At 46.9% G+C, this 14973-nt stretch overlaps 1 protein-coding gene and 1 long non-coding RNA gene across 44 annotated transcripts in view; one reads left to right on the top strand and one right to left on the bottom strand.

Moving 5' to 3' along the window:
• Positions 1 to 14973, bottom strand: part of ARVCF (ARVCF delta catenin family member) — a 594486-nt gene that overhangs the window by 76944 nt on the left and 502569 nt on the right. For 28 of the 43 annotated variants that reach the window (XM_083589903.1, XM_083589899.1, XM_083589874.1 and 25 more), the window contains 2 exons: positions 8261 to 8378; positions 4144 to 4315 (listed from right to left, as the gene is read on the bottom strand). In XM_083589903.1, the coding sequence (XP_083446029.1) occupies positions 4144 to 4315; positions 8261 to 8378 (290 nt within the window). Of the gene's footprint in view, positions 1 to 1187; positions 1206 to 4143; positions 4316 to 8260; positions 8379 to 14973 lie in introns of all 43 variants that reach the window. The other 15 variants (XM_083589871.1, XM_083589890.1, XM_083589879.1 and 12 more) reach the window with 1 other exon arrangement.
• Positions 1 to 14973, top strand: part of LOC310751485 — a 113886-nt gene that overhangs the window by 64457 nt on the left and 34456 nt on the right. The gene's annotated exons all lie outside the window — the stretch shown is intronic.

Raw genomic sequence — 14973 nt, forward strand, 5'->3', positions numbered from 1 at the left:
ATTCCACAACAGCTGGTACTGGCAGAAAAACTCCCCACCCCACTGGTGGTGGGGAACTATGTGGAGTGCGGGTTCAAGTTTTGGGAGGGCATGCATGCAAAAGGATACTGGGGCCATTTCCTATCTTGTGCTTCCCAACCCCATGTCCTAGGCCAGGGCTGGGAAGCTTTGGGCTAGGCCAAATGTGCCCTCCAGACCTCCGTACCTGTCCCAGGGCACTGACAGCCAAGGCCAGCTTCTGGACTGGATCTAAGTAACAAGTCAGATGGGTTTGGAGGCAGAGGTGTAGTGGCCTAGAGCAATTACTATTTCTGCAGTAGTTTCTTTTGTCTCCAGCATCCTAGATCCGGCCAATCAGCATGAAAGGGGAGCTTTTTAACCACTGAGAAGAAGTATTGCCACACTTTGTGTTGATCGGAGTCCATCAGTGTAAAATGAAGTGAGCTAACCATTGAGGATTGGCTCCTAGGGTCACACTGGAGAAGTTTCGTGGGAAGAATCTCAAGGAGGACTTGTACCGAATGCTCCAAAACTAAGCATTTATAGGAACACTGAAAACACAAGGCACTTCAGTTTCAAGAGAATGGCATGCTAGTTGTTATGTACAATGGAAATTCAAGGAAAACACATCTTAAGTCACTCTGAAATAAGATATTGGAGCACTCCAAATCATTTGCCCATGTACGTGCACAGAAAATCTAGCTGAAAGGCAGCTTTCCACTCCTGGCGCAGGGCATGGGGTTGGGAGATCTGTAATGATCATTGCAATGCATTCCCAGCTATTATTATTGGAGAATTAGAAGATTATTGAGGGGGGAAGGATGAGACTATCCTGGAGGGAGCCTGCATTTCTGGATTTGCCACTACACTACTGCTTGGAGGAAGCTGAGTCCCACTTGCCCTAATGGACTGGCCACGGGAAGGTCTTCTAAGAGTAGCTCTCCTCCATATCACACTAGAAGAAGAGTAACTCAAAGCAGTCTGAATTCATCATAGCAATTTGCAATCTACAGCAACAGAAGCAAACAAGTGGGATATGGGGCATCATAGCAGCAACACACCTTGGGAACCGGGGAGGGGCGGCAGGGCGGAGCCAACCTCTGCTCCCAGTTTCTGCCTCTGTATACACGGGAAGAGGAAAGGGGAAAGGACAGCGAAGTCAGAGAAGAAACGTAGAAAAGACTCACCTTGATTGAACCACTCCTCTAATAACCACAAAAGCAGCCAAAGAAGAAAAAAGAAACAAACGTTTTCAAGAGGAAAGCGAGAGGGGGGGAAACAGACGAACAATCAGTTGCAGGATTTTCACAGAACAGGTTCAAAACCCGAGAGCTACAGGTAAATAGCAACTCTGAATTCCTGAAGAGAGGAAAAACACACACTTGCCCCCATGGTGTATACCACACTCGTTACTTTCAAAAAAGGAGAGTCCACTTTTCTCTGTTTGATTTTGAGAGCCAGTGTGGTGTAGTGGTTAAGAGCGGTGGACTCGTAATCTGGTGAACCGGGTTCGCTTCCCTGCTCCTCCACATGCAGCTGCTGGGTGACCTTGGGCTAGTCCCACTTCTCTGAAGTCTCTCAGCCCCACTCACCTCACAGAGTGTTTGTTGTGGGGGAGGAAGGGAAAGGAGAATGTTAGCCGCTTTGAGAATCCTTCGTGTGGTGATAAAACAGGATATTAAATCCAAACTTTGATGTTTGTAGAAGAAGAAGAAGAGTTTGGGTGGGGTGGGGTTGAAGTAGGCTAAGCTCCTATGCCAAGGAAAGCCAGCATGGTGCACCCTGGATGTGATTGTGCTACAGTTCCCAACAGCCCTAGCAAGTATGACCCAACAATCAGGACTGACAGGAGTTGTGGTGCAGCAAGTTATGGAGGGCACCACCAGCAGAACAAGAACAAATATATCACTCAGTGACTTTAATCCTCTCCTGTCCTCTCCTCTCCGTTTTTGCAGTGAATTGTTTTGTTGAGTCAAAGGAGAGACTTGTGATAGTGGTTAGTGGCTGAGAATTGGAGACTCTGGAGTGGTTGTGTGAATGGTGTGTTTGTAAAAAGGTGAAAGGTAAAGATAAAGGACCCCTGGACGGTTAAGTCCCGCCACAGGCAACTATGAGGTTGCGCTACTCATCTCACTTTCAGGCCGAGGGAGCCGGCGTTTGTCTGCAGACAGCTTTCTGGGTCATGTGGCCAGCAGGACTAAACTGCTTCTGGCACAATGGGACACCGTGACGGAAGCCAGAGCGCACAGAAACGCCGTTTACCTTCCCGCCAAAGTGGTACCTATTTATCTATTTGCACTGGTGTGCTTTCAAACTGCTAGGTTGCCAGGAACTGGGACAGAGCTACGGGAGCTCACTCCGTCGCGGGGATTTGAACTGCCAATCTTCTGATCAGCAAGCCCAAGAGGCTCAGTGGTTTAGACCACAGCGCCACCCGCATTTGTGCATACTGGTGGGTGCATGTGAGGTGTGGGAGTAGAATAGGAAGAGTGGTAACGGAACGAGTCATAAGCACTATACAATTTCAGTAGATGTAAGGCAGAATTTGGGGGTGACGTGTAGCGTTTCATGAGCCACAATGTGTTTTGCCAAGACAGAAGCTGAAGCAGGAAGGGATATGTGACTCTAAAGTCGTTTCAAAATGCTCTGCTCTGTTGTCAGTTTTTAGGAATGTATTGTTTTGATCACAGTTTTATTTAATATTGCAATGCACTGCATTCTATCCTACTTTCTCAGTTGCGTTGTTGTACACAATTTATTTTGCTATTCTGCAGCTTGCTTAATCGGACTGCCTAAAATGTAGATCAATAAATTAAATAAAGAAATCAAATCATAAACCTACTGCTATATTGGGTACAACTCTAGGCTCTGTGTGAGCTCCCAACTGCAATCTGCTGCTTCTGATCCTGGTTTTCTGCCTTCCAATCTTCTCCAGCAGCTTCCCTCTCACCCTTTAACACAACTGTGCTCAAATGTACACACACACTCAGATTCCAATATACTCTCACACGACAGAAACAGAGTCAGTGGGTTAAAAGGCCCATGGATCAGAGATACGAAACAGCTGTTTACAAAGGTCAGGGTGATGGAGGGATGGAATACATGGGTGTTACATACCAATGGATCTTTATTGTATAACATTCTTAACATTCAGTAGCCACCAGGCCTGTTCTGCACAGATTAGGTTAAAAGCTTGTGACGTACCAGAGACTGACCCTGATTTAGATGTGTAATGCAAACCACACCTCCCATTGTGTCTTTTCTCTTTCATTTAATATGCTGGTCCAAACTGGTCCAACAGGTGTGCAGAGATTCCTGAGTGTTGGGTTACTGGGGCTTGCATGAGCCTCACTCCCCAGCCTCTACTTCATCATCTTCTATGCCATTATTCATTAAACCGCCCATATCATAATGCTGTTACACTAATCTATGGCCAAACACACTCGGAATACAGGATACAGGTCTGGCCGCCTTGTTTCCAAACAGTTACTGAAGGAAAGGTTCAGAAAAGGAAAACCAAGATGATCAAGGGATTGGGGCGACTCCCTTAGGAGGAAAGGTTATGATGCCTGGGAATTTTTAGTTTAGAAAAAAGGCAAGTAAGCGGGGGCATGATAGAGGTGAATAAGATTCACGGGTTGTCCCATAAAGCTGACTGTTGGAAGGTTCAGAAGAAAGAGACAGAAGTGCCTCTTCAAACAGAGCAGGTCAGGGGACAGCTACACACACACACACACACACACACACACACACACACACAGGATCCAAGTGCAAAAGGCTGGCCCTCAGAGAAGCTGGGTTGTATGATGTGAACACAAGCTTTTTGCTTCTGGCTTTCAGTTATGGCTGGTAGGGCACTAGTAGGGCAGGAGGCCAGGAGGCGAACAGTAGGTGACGCCAGAGCCAATGAGAGGCTGAGCCAACCAATTCTCGTTTTGCACGCGGCCTCCTCCCTACTGAGTTCTGAAAGGGCAACATTGAGAAGGAAGGGGGAGGAAGAAGATGACAAGTAAGTGCTGCTCCTTGACTCATAAACAAGAAGGCAGGTGGGATTGGAGAACTCAAGAGTGAGGTTGGTGGGGATGTGCTCTGTTTGCCCCAGTGGAGCAGCCGCCATTGCTTTAGGGTTGCAGCAACACAAACCTTTGGCCTTCTTTCCTCCAAAGCAGCCCGCATCGTCCTTCTTCTTCTTCTGAGTTCCTCCCAGGCCTCCAAGTTGATTTGCTTCTAGCTCCTGGAATTTCTCCGCTCCCGGGACTTCTTTGTGGACGTGGTAAGAGAGGTTCCTCATGATGCACACACAGTTCTCCACAGACTGCGGCAAGGCGGTTGCCCAAAAAGGGGGGAGGAAGGAAAAACCATCACTGGTAAGCAATTATCTTACACCACCGAAGATGCGCAAAACAAGCAGACATAGGAAATTGCTTAAACCAGGTGAGACTATTTGCTGAGTATGGCGTACGCCAGCCGTTGTCCAACCTGGTGCCTTCCAGAGGTTTTTGGACTGCAATTCCCATCAGCCACAGCAAATGTGGAAGGGGCTGATGGGAGTTGTAGTCCAAAACATCTATAGGGCCCCAGGTTGTAGAGGGCTGTGCCAGCATGACACAGTCAGTAGCTCTCAGGGAGAAATGGAGCCATTCCCATCCTTTAAAGCCCTAAACAGCCTCAGCCCAGTATACCTGAAGGAGCATCTCCACCCCCATCGTTCTGCCCGGACGCTGAGGCCCAGCGCCGAGGGCCTTCTGGCGGTTCCCTCATTGCGAGAAGCAAAGCTACAAGGAACCAGGCAGAGGGCCTTCTCGGTAGTGGCACCCGCCCTGTGGAACGCCCTCCCATCAGATGTCAAAGCGATAAACAACTACCTGACATTCAGAAGACATCTTAAGGCAGCCCTGTTCAGGGAAGTTTTTAATGTGTGATATTTTAGTGTATTTTTGGTCTCTGTGGAAGCCGCCCAGAGCGGCTGGGGAAACCCAGCCAGATGGGCGGGATGCAAATAATAAATTATTATTATTATTATTAATTTTTTCCCTTTTTCTTTTTTGCAGGGGTGCCGTAAAATGAACCCGGGACCTTATGCGAGAAAAGCAGCTTCACTACAGCTGAGTTTTGTTCCTTCCCCTAATGAACAAAACCTCATCAAGGGAAGTCACTTGCAAATTTTTAAGCACCCGTTTCCCCCCCCCCTCCATTTTGCTGCAGCTCAGTGATGGAAAACATACATTTTATGCAAGAGGCCCCCTAGGTTCAGTCTGCAGCTAATGAGTCTCTCGGGAGGCAGAAAGGCCACTGCCTCAGACTCCAGAGCGGGGTCATTCATCAGGGGCTTGGCAGGAGTCGAGGAAGAACAAAAAGAGCATCAAAATCCCATAGGGTACCCCCCCCACCCGGAAACGGGCCCCTCCACCCATCCACCCCATGCAAGCAAATCTCCGCTGAATGCCCTAGCTGGGAAAAAGAGAGACTCAGCATGTCTTGTTCCTTCGGCACAGAGGCCAATGACCAACAACAGTCAGGGTTGGGACTGTGGCACAACATCTGCATTGCATGCAGATGGTCCCAGCTTCAGCCTCCGTAGCTCCGTTGGTTATAGAGCATGGTGCCGACGATGCCAAGGTTGCAGGTTCAATCCCCGCGTGGGGCAGCTGCATATTTCTGCATTGCAGGGGTGGGGTTGGGCCAGGGTCTCGTACAATTCTATGGTTCTGTGATTCTAATTCCCCCAGCATTGCTCAGCAGGGCTGGGAAAGACTTCTGTATGATACTGCGGAAAGCTGTTACCAGGGGTGAGGGGTGGGGTAGGTAGAAGCAGTGCCGGATTTATGTATAAGCTAAACAAGCTATAGCTTAGGGCCCCACTCTCTTGGGGGGGGGCAAAAAAAAATCCAAAGGGAAAAAACCTGGATGTACATTTCCAAAATATAAGATAAAAAACAAATAAAATAAAACCTACATACAGCAACAGTGTTTTGTGGTGTGTAGGCTCCTATGAGTAAGTAATGGGCCCTGCCTGCTAGCCTACTCCCTAAAATATCACTGGTTTGCTCATTTCTATATATAGGGTACCAACATTCTGCATGGATTGGTTGCATGGCAACATGTGCAAATGGCTTTAGATATCTATTAGGTCCTTAAATGACCATATCACATGTATTCAACACAAAAAACTAACAATTTGCTGTTGACAAAGGACAGCTGGATAATACAGTGGTACCTCAGGTTAAGAACTTAATTTGTTCTGGAGGTCCGTTCGTATCCTGAAACTATTCTTAACCTGAGGTACCACTTTAGCTAATGGGGCCTCCCACTGCTGGTGTGCTGCCGGGGCATGATTTCTATTCTCATCCTGAAGCAAAGTTCTTAACCAGGGGTACTATTTCTGGGTTAGTGGAGTCTGTAACCTGAAGCGTCTGTAACCCAAGGTACCACTGTATAAAGGGCCCCATTAATTTCAGTAGCTTAGGGCATCACCAAACCTAAATCCGGCGCTGGGTGGATGCGCCTACCAAAGTCCACTGTTCGGGAAGAAAATACATTTATGCCTGTCAATAACAGCAGTCCAGTATTCATCGGTGGTGGCTGGTGCCTATTGGGATGGGTGGGGCGGAAAGCAGGAAGCCCTACAGTAGATTGAGTCAGAACCAATGACAGACAGAGCCAACTCTTTCTAGTTTTCACAGAATCATAGAACTGTAGAGCTGAGAGTCATCTAGTCTTGCAACGCAGGAATCCCAACTGAAGCATCTGTGATGTCTCCCTGCTCCTCCTTGCTGAGCTCTACAAGGGCAACATGGAGACTAAGGAGGAGGAATCACAGAATCACAGAATTGTAGTGCTGGAAGGGACCCCAAGGGCTATTTAGTCTATTCCCCTGCAATGAAGGAATCACAGCTCAAGAATCCGTGACAGGTGGCCCTCTAACCTCTGCTTAGAGAACCCACCACCTTCCAATATAGCCTGTTCCGCCGTCAAACAGGCTCTTGATGTCAGAAATCTCTTCCTAATGTTTACTCAGAATCTCCTTTATTGTGATTTGAATCTACTGGATCGGATCCTACCCTATGGAGCAGGAGAGGGTAGAAGCAGGGGGAAGCTGATCGCCAGCACACACCCTGGACTGGTTGTAGTAGTAGTAGTAGTAATATTTATACCCCAGCCACTCTGGGTGGCTCCCAAGAGAATATTAAAAACACAATAAAACATCACACATTAAAAACTTCCCCAAACAGGGCTGCTTTCAGATGTCTTCTAAAAGTCAGATAGCTGTTTATTTCCTTGACATCTGATGGGAGGGCGTTCCACAGGGCGGGCACCACCACCGAGAAGGCCCTCTGCCTGGTTCCCTGTAACCTCATTTCTCGCAGTGAGGGAACCTCCAGAAGGCCCTCAGAGCTGGACCTCAGTGTCAGGGCTGAACGATGGGGGTGGAGACGCTCCTTCAGTATGGAGGAAGCCAGTATGTGGGGGCTGGCTGCAGGCGGACTGAGCTAGGTGGGTCAGTGGCCCTGATTCCTCCTAATGGACCAGCTTGCACTGAGATAAACACCGGTCCTGAGAGATCTGCATTGGCTCCCAGTATGTTTCCGAGCACAATTCAAAGTGTTGGTGCTGACCTTTATAGCCCTAAACGGCCTCGGTCCTGTATACCTAAAGGAGCGTCTCCACCCCCATCATTCAGCCCGGACACTGAGATCCAGCGCCGAGGGCCTTCTGACGGTTCCCTTATTGCGAGAAGTGAGGTTACAGGGAACCAGACAGAGGGCCTTCTTGGTAGTGGCACCCACCCTGTGGAACACCCTCCCTTCAGATGTGAAGGAAATAAGCAGCTATCCTATCTTTAAAAGACATCTGAAGGCAGCCCTGTTCAGGGAAGTTTTTAATATTTAATGCTGTACTGTTTTTAACATTTGATTGGGAGCCGCCGAGAGTGGCTGGGGAAACTCAGCCAGATGGGCGGGGTATAAATAATAAATTATTATTATTATTATTATTATTATTATTATTATTATTATTATTATTAATTATTATTATTATTATTATTATTATTATTATTATTATTATTATTATTACCTGTAGCAGGCCTGGCTGCCTTTTAAGCTTCTGTGAATACAAGCATCTTTCAAGCCAGCAGATGTTCCCAGCTAGACCTCGCCCCCTCACCTTCAATGCATCCTGTACTGCCCCCACATCAAGAAACCCACATTTGCTTAAGCCAAAGTGAGTTTCTATTCACACCAGCACCAGAGAGCAGAATCACCTTGTTATCCGTGTCTTTCTTGCCCACCGCAGACTGCAGGGCATGAAGGAGGGCGTCTACCAAGCCGTCGCATTCCCGGAGCCTCCTGCGTGCTTCCGCTCCATCCGAACTGACATTCCTGCAAACGAGAGGTAGGCAAACGTTACAAGCCATAATCTCCACATAGCAAAATTAAGCCAAGCCCTCTGCACCCTCCTGCGTCAATTACAGACATTAAGAACCTAATGATCTTGAATTAACCAAGACGCACACAAAAGATCATCTTGCGAACCAACAGGGAACCACAGCTTCTGTATTGCATGATAAGCAGATTCTCAGCTTGCAGCTCTGCACCATAACCAGGAGCTCTTGGCAGGGCTGGCCCACCCATTGGACAAGGTGAGGAAACTGCCTTGGGCAGCAGAAACCACAGGGGTAGCAGATCCGGCCTCCGGGTGTAGATCTTCACTCCCTCCTTCTCCCTGACGTGTATCTTTATGCCCCCCTTCTCAAAGAAAACTCAAGAGAGAATCTTAAACAGTGGTGGTTCGGTAAAAGTGACTCGCTGACTTGAGCAAGCTAAATCTAAGAGTAACCCCAGGAAGCTTTTGGGTTTGTTTTCATTTCGGCTGCATTTTAAATGGGAGTATATTTTTAATCCATGTTTTATGTCTCTGCCAACAAGCGTTTTCTTGTATTTGCAATGGCCTGTGGCTGAAAGCCATGAATATTTATTGGATAAGATGCAGTTTCCTATGTTCTCGTTCTGTAAATTCCAGAGTTCCCCACCTGTCAAAATAAGTATAATAGCAAAAGTGTTTAACAGGTGGTTGTTGCAATGTTAAAGGCAAAAGACCCTCTATATATTGGCACAGTCTTCTCCAGACAGGTGACCTTCAGGTGGGTTGGAATACAATGCCTATTGGCCGGAAGCACCAACGCTTTGCTAGCTGTGGTAGATGGAAGTTGTAGTCCAAACTGTCTGGATGGCACCAGGTTGGGAACAAATACATTAGCAGATAACCTTTTTTCAAAAGAAATAGCCATCTTGTTTCACTCGTTTCGAAAAGGAATCTATAGTTCGGATTATAAACCATAGCCTGAAATAGATGGTGGAAGTCCATCATCATTAATAAACAGAAATCCACCGCATAGTTAAGCACACTTATGTACCATTGAGTCCAAGCAAGCATAGGCAAACTCCGGCCCTCCAGATGTTCTGGGACTACAATTCCCATCATCCCTAGCTAACAGGACCAGTGGTCAGGGATGATGGGAATTGTAGTCCCAAACATCTGGAGGGCTGGAGTTTTCCTATGCCTGGTCTAACGGGGATGGTGGAATGAACCACATTCAATTTCACATTTTTCCACAGTAAAATGGAGCCGGCGTTCGAAGCACGGCAGTCCAGCCCATCCTCTTTCTATTTGGCCAGGTATCATCTCCACACACCAGCTGATTCTCTGGAATGATATTTGATACGGGTACGTCATGGCTGGCTTAACAACAGGTTGTGTGCTGTTTTGCCTGGAACCTGGATCCTGACAGGTAGTTCAGTCTGCTTCGGTACTGGATGTCAAAGCCCTGAGCCCTCCCCCATTTGTTGAATAATAAGACACCAGTATTTTAGGTTAATAGGATAATTAAGGCCACAACTTCATTGGTTACGGAATGTGAGTGGTATTGGCTTAGGCACTGGAATTGAACCGACTCTATCTGATTCCTGCCTGCCATGCAGGTAGTCCAGTAAGGGTCAACCACTGGTAGGGGGAGCCCTGTACATCAACTGAGAGCTCCCCTGGGGGCCCTGATGGGGTCGTGGCATGGCCCTAGCCCATCCCTGGACTTCGGACGAGATCCACACCCCCGGATCCCTTTAACGGATCCCTTAAAAAGGAGGGGCAGGTGATGGCTACAACCTCCCCTCCCATAAACCAGGTTTTACCAATACCCAACCGGCAAACCTTACAAAGTTGTGACAATCGCTACCAGGCAGGTGAAAACCACATGGCTGGTGCCAATTTGCCAAGTGGAAAAATTCCTACCTGGCCCCCTCAACAGGCAACTAATAACAACAACAGCAACAACAACAACAACAACAACAACAATTAATTTTTATACCCCACCCATTTGGCGGGGCTTCCCCAGCCACTCGGGGCGGCTTCCAACAAAATATTAAAAGACAGTAATGCATCAAACATTTAAAGCTTCCCTGAACAGGGCTGCCTTCAGATGTCTTCTGAAAGTCTGGTAGTTGTTGTTCTCTTTGACATCTGATGGGAGGGCGTTCCACAGGGCGGGAGCCACTACCGAGAAGGCCCTCTGCCTGGTTCCCTGTAACTTGGCTTCTCGCAGTGAGGGAACCGCCAGAAGGCCCTCGGTGCTGGACCTCAGTAGAACGATGGGGGTGGAGACGCTCCTTCAGATATACTGGACTGAGGCCGTTTAGGGCTTTAAAGGTCACTTTGAATTGCGCTCGGAAACGTACTCCGTACATCCGTAGCAAGGCCACGATGGCAAACACATGAAAATAGGGTGGGAGGGCGGGAGATCCAATGAAGCCGAAGCAAGAAGGGAGAACCCCCAGCCACACGGCTGTTTAAATACTGCAAGCCATGCCCCCTAGTCGACCGGATTGGTTGGCCAGGGGCGTGATGCGGCCGGGACTCCCTGTGAGGCGGGCAGCATTGCCACGCCCCCTGCTGAACACGGGGAGAGCACATGGCCTGCCTGCAATACTGCCCCCCCCCGGGAAGGGAAGTGGCCCTCTCAGAAGCCAGCTGCAGAACTTAACATCAGCACTTGTGCAACTTTGAGGTTCTGCCGACTTGTTTGAGAAAGCTGGGGCAGCGTGGTGTGTGTGTGTGTGTGTGTGTGTGTGTGTGTGTGTGTGTGTGAAGAGCCTTGTTTCCATTTATTTTTAACACATCTTCAGGGAGCTCCCTAGTTCCTGTGCCAAACAACACAGAGACTGATATGGAAATGTCTTCTAGATATGTAGATCAAAGGAAATAAACCGCAGCGCTGCTTTATATTTCTCTTTAATCTTCCGGCACGGCATGTAGAAAGTCACACTGTGCCGCACAAGGGCCTTAGCGAGCGCTGGAAGATTCCTGAAAAGATCAGGAGGGACATGCTGTTACATCTAGGGCAGGGGTATGTGCTTGCAAGCTCACTTTTGGAGTGCAAATCCTCAAAAACAGAACCACAAGATGGAGATATCAGCCGTCGAGTGGCCATATCCCAGGGCCATCCTCTTCCTTACTTCCGACAAGTGAAATCCAAAGTTTGTTTGGAGTGAACTCCACACAACTGATCCAGCCTCCCTCAGTGTTGGTGGACTACAAATCCCATCATCCCTGATCATGAAATAGCCATGCAGACTGGGGCTGGCTAGCCCTGCTCTAGCTTATTCCCACATTTTCCGGGAGCGAATGCCACAGTTAAAAAACGCACTGCATAAAGACATACTTGCTTCAACGCACAATTTCAGCGGACGATCCTGAGCTCTAAACCAGGCATAGGCAAACTCCGGCCCTCCAAATGTTTGGGACTACAATTCCCATCACCCCTGACCACTGGTCCTGTTAGCTAGGGATGATGGGAACTGTAGTCCCAAACATCTGGAGGGCCAGAGTTTGCCTATGAGCAGTCTTTTGTCCAAGTCCTTCACACCAACCAAGCCAGTCCAACTTACAACAAAGTTAACAGTGCACAGATTCCTGGCGAATAAAGAGTGTTGGGCCACAATGGTTAACTCGCAGTCTCAGCTAGCCATTTCTAATTGAGTGGAGTGCATTTAAAAACAACAACAACAACTATGTACTATCCAACATGGCACTCTCCAGATGTTGTCAGACTCCAACTCCCATCAGTCCCAGCCAGCATGGCCAATGGTCAGGGATGATGGGAGTTGTAGTCCAACAACTTTTGAAGGAAGCTGTGCCGGCTACCAGAGTGCTACACTAAAATAGGGAACCAGGCCAAGCAATCAATTTGAAAAAGTTGAGCCCTTTATGAAATGGAAATTAGGGACCCGAATACTCTGATGACACCTTGAAGCTATTGCAGTAATAACAGTTGGAGATCCACCTTCAAGTACCTTTAAGTAGAAACAGGAGGGTTTTTGGTGTGTTTTTTAGTTAAAGCTCAGAGGGCGACACCACTGCAATGAAAATGAACCACCTGGAGCAACATGTAATTTTTTTTATTAAAAAAATAAAACCCTTTTATTATACATTTTAATTCTCTTTCATTCTGAAGCGCCCTTCATTTAAGGGAAACTGGGCAGAATTTTAATGAAGAAATGATCAGATTATTTCCCAAAGACAATTCCCGCCTCGCCAATTTCCTGCCACCTATTCCGAACAGAATTTTAAGTGGCTCATTTAGGGCAACTACACTTCTAACAGTGTCCATTTTGCAGGTATATTAATGCTCCGAGAATGCAAAGATGACACTGTTTTTTTTATTTTCTTACATTAGTAAGCATTAGCATTAATGTACTTTCTGATTGGATGACAAGGAAGAACACAGAGATCAGACTAGCAAAATTTGGCAATGATGCACCGCTCACATCTTATGCCGGACACAAACGGACTTTGCCCAGAGTTGGAGTGCATGGTGCAAGCGGTAATCTAAGTTGATTCATTTTGTTCAGGGATGAAGGAAGGTTGCAGGGCATGGGACTTTTCAGTTTAGAGAACAGGCGAGCACGAGACAACATGATTTGTTGTTGTTTAGTTGTTTAGTCGTGTCCGACTCTTCGTGACCCCCTGGACCAGAGCACACCAGGCACTCCTGTCTTCTACTGCCTCCCACAGTTTGGTCAAACTCATGCTGGTAGCTTCGAGAACACTGTCCAACCATCTTATCCTCTGTCATCCCCTTCTCCTTGTGCCCTCCATCCTTCCCAACATCAGGGTCTTTGCCAGAGAGTCTTCTCTTTTCATGAGGTGGCCAAAGTATTGGAGCCTCAGCTTCAGGATCTCACCTTCCGGTGAGCACTCAGGGCTGATTTCCTTCAGAATGGAGAGGTTTGATCTTCTTGCAGTCCATGGGACTCTCAAGAGTCTCCTCCAGCACCATAATTCAAAAGCATCAATTATTCAGCGATCAGCCTTCTTTATGGTCCAGCTCTCACTTCCATACATCACTACTGAGAAAACCAGAGCTTTTACTATATGGACCTTTGTCAGCAAAGTGATGTCTCTGCTTTTTAAGATGCTGTCTAGGTTTGTCATTGCTTTTCTCCCAAGAAGCAGGCGTCTTTTAATTTCGTGGCTGCTGTCACCATCTGCAGTGATCATGGAGCCCAAGAAAGTAAAATCACTCACTGCCTCCATTTCTTCCCCTTCTACTTGCCAGGAGGTGATGGGACCAGTAGCCATGATCTTATTTTTTTTAACGTTGAGCTTCAGACCATATTTTGCGCCCCCCTCTTTCACCCTCATTAAGAGGTTCTTTAATTCCTCCTCACTTTCTGTCATCAAAGTTGTATCATCTGCATATCTGAGGTTGTTGATATTTCTTCCGGCAATCTTAATTTCAGCTTGGGATTCATCCAGTCCAGCCTTTCACATGATGAATTCTTCATATAAGTGAAATAAGCAGGGAGACAATATACAGCCTTGTCATACTCCTTTCCCAATTTTGAACCAATCAGTTGTTCCATATCCAGTTCTAACTGTAGCTTCTTGTCCCACATAGAGATTTCTCAGGAGACAGATGAGGTGATCAGGCACTCCCATTTCTTTAAGAACTTGCCATAGTTTGCTGTGGTTAACACAGTCAAAGGCTTGTGCATAGTCAATGAAGCAGAAGTAGATGTCTTTCTGGAACTCTCTAGCTTTTTCCATAATCCAGCACATGTTTGCAATTTGGTCTCTGGTTCCTCTGCCTCTTCTAAATCCAGCTTGCACTTCTGGGAGTTCTCAGTCCACATACTGCTTAAGCCTGCTTTGTAGAATTTTAAGCATAACTTTGCTGTGAAATGAGTGCAATTGTGATAGAACTGTATAAAATTATGCATGGCATAGTGAAAGTGGATAGATAAAAGCTTCTTTCTCTCTCTCATAACATTAGAACCCCTGGACATCCAATGAATATGAATATTGGGAGATTCAGGACCAATAAAAGAAAGCACTTGCTCATGCAGCACATAGTTAAACTATGGAACTCTCTGCCACAAGAGGCAGTGATGCCCACTTACTAGGGTGGCTTTAACATAGGATTTGGCAAATTCATGGAGCAGAAGGAGACCACAGGAGAGGAGAGTGGTCTTAGGCTCATGTCCTGCTTCCAAGTTTCCTTCTGGTTTGCCATTGCTCCAATTCCCAAAGGCTTTTATTGTGTTCTTATTGGGGGAGATATTAGATCCAGTTTGCATTTTAAGTCGAATCCACCTCATTTGCACTTTCTGAAATGATACGTGAACCAAAAGACAGCCGTCGTTTCGAAATTCACACTTCTAAGAATTTCGCAGGGGAGTTCTCCAGCCATGTCATATGGACAAAAGTGAGTATAACCAGAGCAACACTTGCATGCATGTGAAAAATAACATGCAAGAAAGCACCGTACTAGAAAGCATGGTTTTCAAAAATACGTACATCAGGAGAAATTTGCACTAAAGCACCAGCGAATTTTCATGAGCATGTTTTCAATAAATAAATTGCAAGCTGATGTGGAAATGTAGAGAGCAGAACCTAAGATGGGAAAAATTAGAAACTGCAATT

This window comes from Podarcis filfolensis (genome assembly GCF_964270895.1).
Source record: "Podarcis filfolensis genome assembly, chromosome: 16".
Lineage (NCBI taxonomy): Eukaryota > Metazoa > Chordata > Lepidosauria > Squamata > Lacertidae > Podarcis > Podarcis filfolensis.